At 57.5% G+C, this 10,903-nt stretch overlaps 2 protein-coding genes across 20 annotated transcripts in view; one reads left to right on the top strand and one right to left on the bottom strand.

Annotated features, from left to right (window-relative positions):
* Window positions 1-10,903, bottom strand: part of TICRR (TOPBP1 interacting checkpoint and replication regulator) — a 144,885-nt gene that overhangs the window by 88,306 nt on the left and 45,676 nt on the right. The window lies entirely within an intron of this gene.
* Window positions 1-10,903, top strand: part of RHCG (Rh family C glycoprotein) — a 44,114-nt gene that overhangs the window by 26,470 nt on the left and 6,741 nt on the right. Inside the window, exons 4-11 of one of the 5 annotated variants that reach the window (XM_019640095.1) lie at window positions 729-876; window positions 1,586-1,752; window positions 2,648-2,785; window positions 2,972-3,108; window positions 3,437-3,561; window positions 3,769-3,842; window positions 5,589-5,682; window positions 7,089-8,002. In XM_019640095.1, the coding sequence (XP_019495640.1) occupies window positions 729-876; window positions 1,586-1,752; window positions 2,648-2,785; window positions 2,972-3,108; window positions 3,437-3,561; window positions 3,769-3,842; window positions 5,589-5,657 (858 nt within the window). In that variant the 3' untranslated portion in view covers window positions 5,658-5,682; window positions 7,089-8,002. The other 4 variants (XM_019640091.1, XM_019640094.1, XM_019640092.1 and 1 more) reach the window with 4 other exon arrangements.

The raw sequence follows: 10,903 nt of genomic DNA, 5'->3' as shown, positions 1-10,903 counted from the left end.
AAGGCTAAATCAGTCACATGCCTATTGAGTGTCAGGTACTTTTTTACACAGGTGCCTAGTTTAATCTTCGAGCTAGCCCTGCCAGGTCACTGTGACTGCCCCCCACTTTGTAAATGAGGAACTTAAAGCAGTCCAGCAGACCCAGGAGGGACAGACAGGGAGGGGACCAACTCTGGCGGCTCTGACTCTGGGGACAGGAAAGGAGGGTGGGGATGGGGTGGGTGGTGGGAAGTGAGCTGGGAGACTGGACGGCAGGAAGTGTGACAGGACACAGGGAGGGGGCTCTGGGTGGGTGGTGTGGGGCCAGGAGTGCTTGTGTGGAAGGAAACACGGAGAGGGGGGACCCAGAGGGAAGGGGAGAGCGCCCCCAGAATTAAGATAAGGTGGAGGTGTGTGGGGGTAAAACCAGATGGTGGTTCCCACGGGTTCTAGCTCTGCTCCCCTCTTCCAGCTGTGGAACTGAGCACGTCCCTCCCAAGCCTGGGCTTCCCCATCCAGGCTCCAGGCACAATCCCATCTGTTGGGTGAGGGTGCCCTGGCATTTTGCTGGCAGGCTTCTAGCCTGCTTTAAGGGATCCCCACTTTCTTCCCTTCCCAATTGATTGGTCTGTTGGGGGGCCCCGGGCTCCATCCCATAATTCATAAAGTCAGAGACAGCTGCCTGTGTGTGTGGTGGTGGTGGGGGGTAGGGGGCGGTGCCAGAGCTTGACAGGCCCCTTGTACCCAAGGTGAAGGATGCAGGGGGCTCCATGACCATCCACACATTCGGTGCCTACTTTGGGCTCACAGTGACCTGGATCCTCTACCGACCCAACCTGTACCGCAGCAAGGAGAGGCAGAGCGCTGTATACCAATCGGACCTCTTTGCCATGATCGGTGAGAGTTGCCACAATGACTGCCAGCCTCCATGATAGGCGACGGCCATCATGAGGCGTTCATGATCACACCTGATCCCCACGTGGCCTGGTGGGGGGCTGCCAGTTCCCCTTGGGGGATGGACAGAGGAAGGCTGCCCACAGATAACTTCCAGGATCCCAAATGCTGTCCCTTCTCCCCGTGGGGCTGGTAGAAGCTAGTCAGTCACCCTGTGTGTTCCCTAGGATGCCCCAGGACAGACACAGTGGTACCCACCGTGGGACTAGCGCAGGGGACGCGTTCCTGCTTTCTGTGCTCCTTCATTCCAGAGAGCACACATCAGACACCCACTCGGGTCTCTTACAGCCCAGCCTTAGTTCCTCACAGCGCAGTGGGAGACGACAGGGCTACCAGATAATCTCCCTGCAGCGAAAAGGTTCTCCCCGGTGCTGTGAGAGCAGGGAGGCATTTAGTCAGCCTGGTTGTGGGGTCAGAGTAGGTTTCCTAGAGTGGAGTGGATGGCTAAGTGGGAGTTGGGTAGAGAGTCAGGCAGGGAGGGCCTTCTAGGAGGAGACCCAGCATGAGGACAGCCACAGGGGTGGGAAACAGCTGGGGCATGTGAGTCCTCTGACACCCCTGGAGTTTAAGGATTAGGACGCCTGCCTGAGCTCTGTTGGGCCCGTCTAATGCCTCTTTTCCCGTGCCCACTGGCCCCGTCTGCTCTGCCCAGGTACGCTCTTCCTGTGGATGTACTGGCCCAGCTTCAACTCAGCGGTGTCCAATCACGGAGACGCCCAGCACCGAGCCGCCATCAACACCTACTGCTCCTTGGCAGCCTGTGTGCTCACCGCCGTGGCACTGTCCAGCGCCCTGCACAAGAAGGGCAAGCTGGACATGGTGAGCAGCGGGGCGAGGGGCGGCGTGGGGGGGGGTGTCCTGGGGAGAGGCGCGGCTACGACCCCCTGGGCCCGCCAACACCTCTGGGAGTGTGATGGGATCACCACGCCCGTCCTGCAGATGAGACTGAGGCTCAGGGGAACATGGCTCTTCCAGATGGCATAGCCGGTTTCCAGCAGAGCCCAGAACCAGACTCTTGGAGATTCTGTTATGCCGGCTGGTCTGGGTGAGCTGGCTCCCCTTCCTCGCTCTCCTCCCCGCAGCCTCGGGTGCTGGCGTCTGTTCTGGGCTGGGCACCCCATCAGACCTGCCCAGAGGGTTGCCAGGCTTCTGGGCCTCCAGACACTGGCCCTCAGCCTTCAACCTGCCGGCACCTGTCCATGGCACACACTAGAGGGGTGGACAGAAACAATCCCCATGAGCCAGCAGTGTGGTACCTGGCGCAGGTGCTCCTGGAGGCCGCAGACTCTGACATGGGGTGTGTGTGTGTATGTGCATAGGCCCCACAGGTGCCCAAAAGCAGCACACCTGCATGTAAAGAACATCAGACATGTGAACCTGACCACACAGGTATGCGTGGCACCCAGATGCGTGGCACACGTGCAGGTGTGCCGACAGGACTCACTGGCACAGACACACGGACAAGGACGTGTGCATGTGGAAAATGCCCAGTGTGCTGGTGGGGGTGGCACACGTGCTGGTGGGGGTGGCACACGTGCCGAGAACACAGGGCGGCTGTCCCAAGCCTGGCCAGGCAGTGCCCTCTGAGTCATCCTGGCTCCAGGGCCAGGCAGCGCCCATGCACGGCGGGGCAATGTGGGCTCCGGGTCAGCTCCTTCAGGCCCGTGCACTAGGGGAGGACTGACTTCCTGTCCGCTCTGCCCACCCTGCCCAGGTGCACATCCAGAATGCCACGCTGGCAGGAGGGGTGGCCGTGGGCACTGCCGCCGAGATGATGCTCATGCCTTACGGCTCCCTCATCGTTGGCTTCATCTGTGGCATCATCTCCACCCTGGGTTTCGTGTACCTGATGGTGAGGGCCCCAGGCGAGGGGCTGGGGGCTGCAACGAGCTGGGGTCTCTGTATTTCTGACTGTGTGGGAGGGGGCAGGGGGCTGGAGAATCCTGGGTCTCCTTGTATTGGGGACCTCCAGAATTCGGGCCTCCCCATCCCCCTGCCACAGCCGCTGGCCTGAGCAGCACCCGTCTCCCCTCCCCAGCCATTCCTGGAGTCACGCCTACGGATCCAGGACACGTGCGGCATCCACAACCTGCACGGCATTCCCGGCATCATAGGTGGCATTGTGGGGGCTGTGACGGCGGCCTGCGCCAACGTTCACACATACGGACAGGAAGGGTACGCGTGTCGGAGGTGCTGGGGAGGTCAAGCTCCCTCTGTCCTTCTCCGTCCCGCCTTCCTGCTGTTCCTCTGGTGTCTAGGACTATGTCTCTGTCCCAGTCCTTCCCCAATCTGGACCACTGTTTCATGGGCCTCTCTCCCCACCCTCTGTCTTTCCACAACAGTCTGAGAGCATCCGATCTGTCCGAGGCCCCCATTTCGCAAATGGGAAGGCTGAGGCCCGGGGTTTGTTGAGCCTTGGCGCCCGCTCACATTTGTGGGGTGGCAGCAAGTGTTTGCTTGGCCTCTCTGTGGGGCCCTGACCTGCCTGCTGTCTCCACCCCAGGCTTGTCCATGCCTTTGACTTTGAACCTGGCGATGCTTACCGGTCCCCAAGCTTGCAGGGCAGTTTCCAGGCTGCTGGCATCTTCGTGTCCCTGGCCATGGCTCTGGTGGGCGGCATCATTGTGGGTGAGTGGGAATGGCTGGGCCTGAGAAGGTGGGGCCGCTATGGGGCTCCGTGGCAGGGGGACTCGAGAGCGTGTACCAGAGGTCAGCCAGCTTTGTCCCTGCACTCGTGGCCACGGGGCTGGAGAGACTTTGCCCAGCAGAAGGAAAGGGCTAGGCAGGCAGAGAGGAAGTAGATCCTGACCTCCTGTGACCTTCAACTTTCTTTAGGGATGATTCTGAAACTACCGATCTGGGGACAACCTGCTGACGAGAACTGCTTTGATGATACGGTCTACTGGGAGGTGAGTTCTGCAGAGTTGTTCTCCCCTACCCCCTTGCACAAGGGTGGCTGTATCTCCTCTCCCGACCCTGCACACATCATCCGAGCGGAGGCCTGGGGAGCCAGAAGCTGAAAGTTGGGGACAGAGCCTGCTTATCCAGTTCCTTTATTCAAGAGGCTGTATCTCCTGGAGGTGGAAGGCTTTGTTCTAGAGCAGTGACTCCCCAGCTGTATCCCCTGGAGACTTGTCCCACCCAGACTTTCTGGGTCCAAACCTCAGAAAGGGAGCAGGTCTGCCTCGGAAGCCTGTTCCCATAATGCAGACCCTTGGCCTCCTGCCAAGAGCCGGGCTGCCTCTACCGGAAGCAGTGCGGCTGTGGGTGCCTGGACAAAAATCCAACTTGAAGAACATGCTTCTAGAAGCTGAAAGTAGTGGAATGTCTTTAAACACATGCCACAATGTGGGCTTTCTGCGACTGCGGGCAGGACTTCCCTCCTCCCCATGAATTATTATTGGAGGTGTTTACCCATGTAAGATGATGGAGGATGACATACGGTCCTTCTCGCTTCCTTACCTCCCCCTCCTGACAAGGACGAGGACCTAGCCTGTGTCTGTGGCCCCTGCGCTGAGGGTCTGCCCATCACTGTCTTTCATTGGAGTCTGTGTTTTTTAAAAGCGTACCAGAAATTTTCAGGGTAGTTCTAACTAATATCTATTATAAACCAGTTTCGTGTGCACAGAACTAAGTCTTTTTCAGTCACTCTTTAAAAAAAATATCACTCCTTAAAATTATTTACTAATATAAAATGAATAGATGCTCATTAAAAGAAAATCTGGAAATAAAGAAAAATAGAAAGAAATCTCATCATTCTAGTTCAAGTACTGTTAGCATTTTTGGTATGATTCCTTCCAGTCTTTTTTTTTTTTAATTCTGCATAGATTTTCCTTACACAGCTGAGATGTTATTATACACCCAATTTGGTATCCTGCCCCATTCTCTTTATCTCTCTATCATAAGAAGTGTTCTTAATAAACTTTCTTTTTTAGCAGCAATAATTACTTTCATACTATATTTAAAGTCAGAACTTAAACTATTTTAGACGGCACAATTAGAAACCACATGGATTTAATGCTAATGAAATAAACTTTAAAAAAAATGCTGTCAATTCCCATACGTAGAAGTTCCCTCTTGATTCTGTTTTGATCTTTATAATTTATTCTAAGTTCACACCTTCTCTCTGCTGTATACCCTTCAGCAGCAATCTGCTTTGAGTAATATAATTCTGTGCTAGAGGAAGTGAGCCACCATCAGGCTGTCCCCCTGTCCGTCCCCCATCCCGGTCTCCCGTCCCCTTCCTGGTCTGACATCAAACTTGTCATGCTGCCTCTCACCTGGCACACTAATTATTCGTCTTTCAAAAGTGCATTCAGCACAACCGGAAGTCCCCTAGGCTGGGTGATCAGACGCTGGTGTGCAACTCTTAGCGTCACTGTGCCTTTCACTTGAATGCCTTCCCATTGCTCTGGTAGGGGCAAGGACTGTCTTGTGCCCCAGCACCCTGGACAGTGGCGAACGTGAGGTAGAGGCGCCATACAATATGGACTTTGCTCCTCGGCATGCAATCTGCACGGTGACCACGAGGTGGCGCGCGCTCCACACCATTTGTTGCTCCTGACTTGGGCCTGCCCACGCTGTCCTAGCTCCTCCACTAGGGACACCAGCCCAGCCTGGGACAGGGCCCTCGGAGCTGCCTCCTCTCTCTGCAGGTGCCCGAGGAAGAAAAGAAGGAGGTCTTCCATCCTGAGGACCCTACCCTCAAGCCAGCAGAACCTTAAAGCTCCCAGGGCAGGCGGGAAGCAGGTAAGCATGGGCGTGGCTTGTCAGTGGGGGATGACCAGCAGGTTCTCCAAGTGGGGGCCCGGGACTCAGATGCCACCAGCAAAGGGGCAAAAAGAAAGCATCAAGAAGTGAGGGTGTGAGCGTCCACTGCTCCTGCCTGAAGTGGAGTGGGCAGGCTGGGGTTGGTGGGAGGGGCACCGCGTCAGAGGGCTTGCATACTGGACACACAGGGATATGTGCAAGGTATACGTCTGGACTGGGAGGGACAGATGGGAGGTGGCCTGGCTTTGCTGCTCGCTGGCTGAGTGGCTCTGAGGATCTCTTCTCCCCAGAGACTGAATCTCCTTTCTAAAAGTGGAGATGACAGGATTGGCTCTAGTCAATTGGTCAGCTCATGCAAGACCCCTTCTTCCTTTTCTCCCTCCTTCCTTCTTTCTATCAGCTAACATTTCCTTGCCCCTCTGGAAGCCCTTTCTCATGCCTTTTGTACCTAAGCCTCCAAAGACCCCTATGAGACAGGTGCAGTTACTTCCCTCTCTTTACTAGATGAGGGGAGTTACAGCTCAGAGAGGTTCAGGCTCTTCAAGGTCACACAGCTGGCACGTGGAGGAACCGGGGTCTGTCACTATCATTGCTCTTATTATCATTGTTTGACCTCCTGGAGGCCAGAGCTTGGAAGGAGCTGTGTCTGGCGCCAAACGCTGAGCGATGGGGCAGGAGAGGACATCGGGGGTTAAGGAAAGAGAAAAGGGAGGCTGTGACCAGCTGCTTTTAATGCTCGCACTGTCCAGAAGAGGAGACGGTTCCCCACGCAGCTACAGCAGGACCTGACGGTAGCCCCTGCTCTTGGCTGTCCCCCTGCAGGCTCTGCAGACTGTCCCAGCGCTCCAGAGGGAGCCGGTGCTGACCAAGCTGGGTACACAAGGAGAACAGCATACTGCCTGGCCCAGGGTGCCTCCACCCCTCCATTTCCCCTCATCCCAGGGGCCCTGCTGAGGATGTACAAGGAGGAGTCATAGACAAAGGGGGTGGGAGCGTCCAAGCCAGTTCTGGCTGCTGCAGGCCTGCCACCAGGGGTCTTGGTGGCCTCGTCCTGAGAAAAGCAGGCAGGAGTGAGTCTGGGGCCTGCGGGTGGACCCAAGCCCCCACTAGGAGACAACGTGGCTGCCAGCCAACCGCTGGGCTCATCCACCCAGCCTGCACATCCCATGTCCTCTGGGTCCCCTAGACCTCTCTGTGCTGTACACAGATGGCTCTTCCCTGAATAAACGTTCTTGGTGTTCTTTGTAGAATGGGTGTGAATGCTCCAGTAGGACCAGTTAGAGCAGCGGTTCTCAACCTTTCACAGGGGTCGCCTGAGACCATCGGAAAACACATGTTTTCAATGGTCTTAGGAACCGAGACACCGCTCCTCTATCCGTCTCCAGGCCCACATGCAGATACGCCCACATCCGAGTACCCGGCGACCCCTGTGAAAGGGTCGTTCGACCCCCAAAGGGGTCGCGGCCCACAGGGTAAGAACCGCTGAGTTAGAGGGAGAAAAGGACCCACAGGACCTGGCCTCCTGCCGCAGTCCAGACCTCCTACCTCAGGCTGCCACCCACACTGCAAGAGAAATCATCTCAGGCTGCAGAGGAAGCATTTGGGGTGCTGGAACCTGCCTCCACCAGGGGCCCCTTGGCAGGGCTCAGCTTTTCGGCTGGGGTCTTTCCCCAGGGTCCCTGTTACTTCACATCAACCATCCCAGAACCTCACCCATTGTGAAACTGCCATGCCTTCTGTGCCCCCCATGTGACCCACTCAGCTTCTAGGGCACTAGGGGAGGGGGAGTAGGGAGAGAGGGTTCTTTTGGGCCAATCCCCTCCCTCCAACCTTTCCATCCTTTTCCCCTGCCAAGCCAGCCCTGCTTACCCTCCATAGTAGGGGAAGGTTTCATCAATTTAGATCTCCCATCACTTAATAAGGCCTGCCACCACCCTGGGCAGAACAACATACGTACTGTCCCTGCACTTGGGGCACTCACAGCCTAGCTGGGGAACTGACCTGACACCCACTATCCACCCTGAACTCTGGGAGGCCTCAGAGTGGGTCCCCTGAGCAGGGTTTTGGAGGCTGAATAGGAGTTTACCAGAAGGACGGCCAAACAGCAGCATGGGCAGAGACCCAGGGATGGGAATCAACATCGTGAGGTTGGGTTTGGCTAAAAGAGAGTTGAGGCAAAAGTGTGCCAGCTGCAGAATACGCAGCGGAACCCAGACCCTTTGTGGAGGAAACACTCCAGAGAAGGGGTGAGGGGAAAGGAGAGATGGTCTCTCCTGCCTCCAAACCCTCCCTCCCAGCCCCCCTCACGATTCACACACACATACACACACACACTCAGGCCTTCATCCCCCTTGCCAGAGGAGGGGGATGGAGGAGCAGGAGGAGGAGGAGGAGGAGGCGGCGGCGGAGAGGAGGGAGCTGAAATGCAACCTATTCATGTTCCCGCAATGTAACACCCCTCATTTTCCATGCTGGGTAAAGACAAAAACCCTTTACAACCTGTTTCTGGAACTTGTCAGCAGCTGCCAAGAGGAGCATGTTAATTAAACGTCGGCAAAGATGGAAGCCGGAGGCCCCGGCTCTAATTGGACAGTTTGCTTCACCGGATTGAAAAACATTGTGACAAAGGCGGAGGTGCGCGTGAGCTAGGCAGGGGTGCGGAGGGCTGGGGAGGGGACTGGCGGCTTTGATTTCAGCTGTTGGGGCCTTCCTTTCACTGGCACGCCCACAGAGGGCCTGGGAGGGGCCTGTGGGCTGCGGGGAGAGGTGCAGGGTGAAGGAGGTCCCCCAAAACTTGCAAGCCCGGGTGGCTAGCAGTATGGCTGACAGCATTAGGCTCAACAGAGGACCAGGCTTTGAGGGATCTGGGGTGGGGACCCTCCCCGAATACATGACCTGGGTCCTGGGGGGCTGTGCAGAAAGGGTATCAAGGGCAGGGGTCGGGCAGTCACCTCGGGGCAACCTTGAGGCTGCACTGGGAGGCCCACTGGAGGGAGACTGGCGTCTGGGCCCTGTTGCCCAAACTGTCTCTGGGTCACGTCATCAGGGATGGGCTCTTCAAAATGTTGACAGCTGGGAGGTTTGTCTCAGAAAACACAGCTGTGAAGGAACCCCCCAAGCCCTGCAGAGCCTAAAGTTGCCATCAGGGCTGCAGGGGCACACCCCGAGACTGTCCCCCCTCTGCGCGTTTGATGGCTGTACCCCAGTCCCTTCCTTTTCTTGACTCACAAGTGATGACAGCTGCCATGTCCTGAGCATTGACTACGTGCTGGGTACCACGCTGAGTGCCTTCCAGCCCTGTTATAATACTTAGCGTCCTTAGCCTCCTAGCCACAGAGAGAGAGAGAGAGAGAGAGAGAGAGAGAGAGAGAGAGAGAGAGAGAGAGAGAGAGACAGCACACTCGTATCACGCCCACCTCACAGGTGGGGAGACTGAGGCCCAGAGAGGAGAAATAACCCCTCCAAGGTCACAGTGTTATTCAGAGTGGTGCCAGGGTGAGCCCAGGCCCTGTGATTCCAACGTCTGAACCTGGCTCTGTGCTCCCGGTTCTCTGGCTCCTGGCGCAGCCAGGAGAGGGGGGTCCTCAGGATAGCCAGAGAAAAGAGTGGAGAACTCCCTTCTCCAGGCTGAGGGTCCTGACAGGTGGGGGTGCCACAGGCTGGGGGTCAGTTGGGAGTGCCCTATGCATGCCCCCGCCCCAACATACATGCTCAGTTGCATCTCCTGGGGTGGGGGTGGTTAGCTGACAAGGGCAGAGCTCCCTTCTCTGTCTCCTTCTGGGCCCCAGATGTACCCCCACCCCACCCTCATGCTGAGCTGCTGCCCAGGAGGGCCCCTTTTGGGGCGGGAGGCAGAGCTGGGGCCTGTGAGAGCCAGAAGCAAGTATGGGAAAAGGGCGCCATTGTGGCTGAGCCCCAGGGATTAAGAGCTCCAAAGTGGACGTGGGGAGCTGAGGCCATTGACGGCAGCCCCAGTTCCCAGGGGGAGGGTGGGTGGAGCAGCCTGTGCCTGAGCTGTGTCCAGGCTGCCTGCTGGGCCTAATCCCCTGGGAGCTGCAGCTGGAGGAGCCCCGGAAACACAGCTGCTGGGGGGCAAGGGCTGCCCCGATGGGGTCCGGCAGCCTGGTTCCGGATGCTCGGGGTGGCTGGCCACTTGGAGGAGGGCTGGGGTTGGGGAAGTGAGCCCATGGGTGTGAGTGTGTGCCTGTGCCCCGGCCTGGGCCACTCTAAGGACAGATGACCCAGGGGATTAGGGGCGACATCAGCCCCTGCATGTGTCTCTACCTTGAGGGCAGTGAGACCTGACGGCAGCAGCTAGAACCACTCCCAGGTCCCTGGCTGAGGAAGTGAGGCAGGGCCCCCCTCCCCACTCAGCAGGCCCAAGTGGGTGCTGTGTGTGTGTGTGTGTGTGTGTGTGTGTGTGTGCGCACACGCACTCGTGTACGCACACCATCAAGCAGGGTGCTTGAGAACGGCCCTTCAGCACTGGCTGGAAGGGCTCTGCAAATTGTAATCAGATTAAGGGGGCCATTCACTTAGGGCTCTTGAAAAGGCCACAAGGCTTCTAATCAGCCCTGAGCGCCCCCAGCCCACAAAGCCCAGGAGGAGCGCGGCGGGAGCCGCCCGCCGGGGGGCCGCGGGGTGGGGTGGCTTTCTTCCCTCTCTGTCTCTGGTAATTATGTCAATTTGCTAGCCAAATTGTTTGCTCAAGTGGACAGGGGGGCTTGTGCCCCATTCATGTGGTAATGTGGGAACCAGCAGGACTCCTGGCTGGGAAAATCGGAGGTACCAGGACCCTTCTCCAGGGGCAGGCAGGCCAGGGGTGCGGGGCACCCAGGCCTTGGGAATCTGCCCCCCCTTTCCCACCCCACCACCCCCGGCCTCAAGTGTGGGGCATTTTTTCCATGAATTCCAAAGACTTCCAGCTTGGGTTGTGCTCCGGGAGGTGCTTTTGGGTGTGTCAAGATAAAGGATAGGGAAGGAGGCAAAGACCCCAAGAGAGGACAGGGAGGTGGCCTCCAAGCTCCTTCAGGGTCCAGGTGGGCAGCTGTCTATCCCCATGCCTGCTCCCTTGTGGACCAGGCTGAGGCTTGAACAGTGTGGGAGCAGCACGGGACGTGCCAGAGAGATGGGGTCCTGATGGAGACACCGCACGTATAGACTTGGGGATGTGCAGAGACTTGCAGACAGTTCCTACTGG

This window comes from Hipposideros armiger, unplaced genomic scaffold (assembly GCF_001890085.2).
Source record: "Hipposideros armiger isolate ML-2016 unplaced genomic scaffold, ASM189008v1 scaffold_48, whole genome shotgun sequence".
Taxonomy (NCBI): domain Eukaryota; kingdom Metazoa; phylum Chordata; class Mammalia; order Chiroptera; family Hipposideridae; genus Hipposideros; species Hipposideros armiger.
Note: the sequence above shows the minus strand (reverse complement) of the source record. Positions and strands in the feature narration are given on the sequence as shown.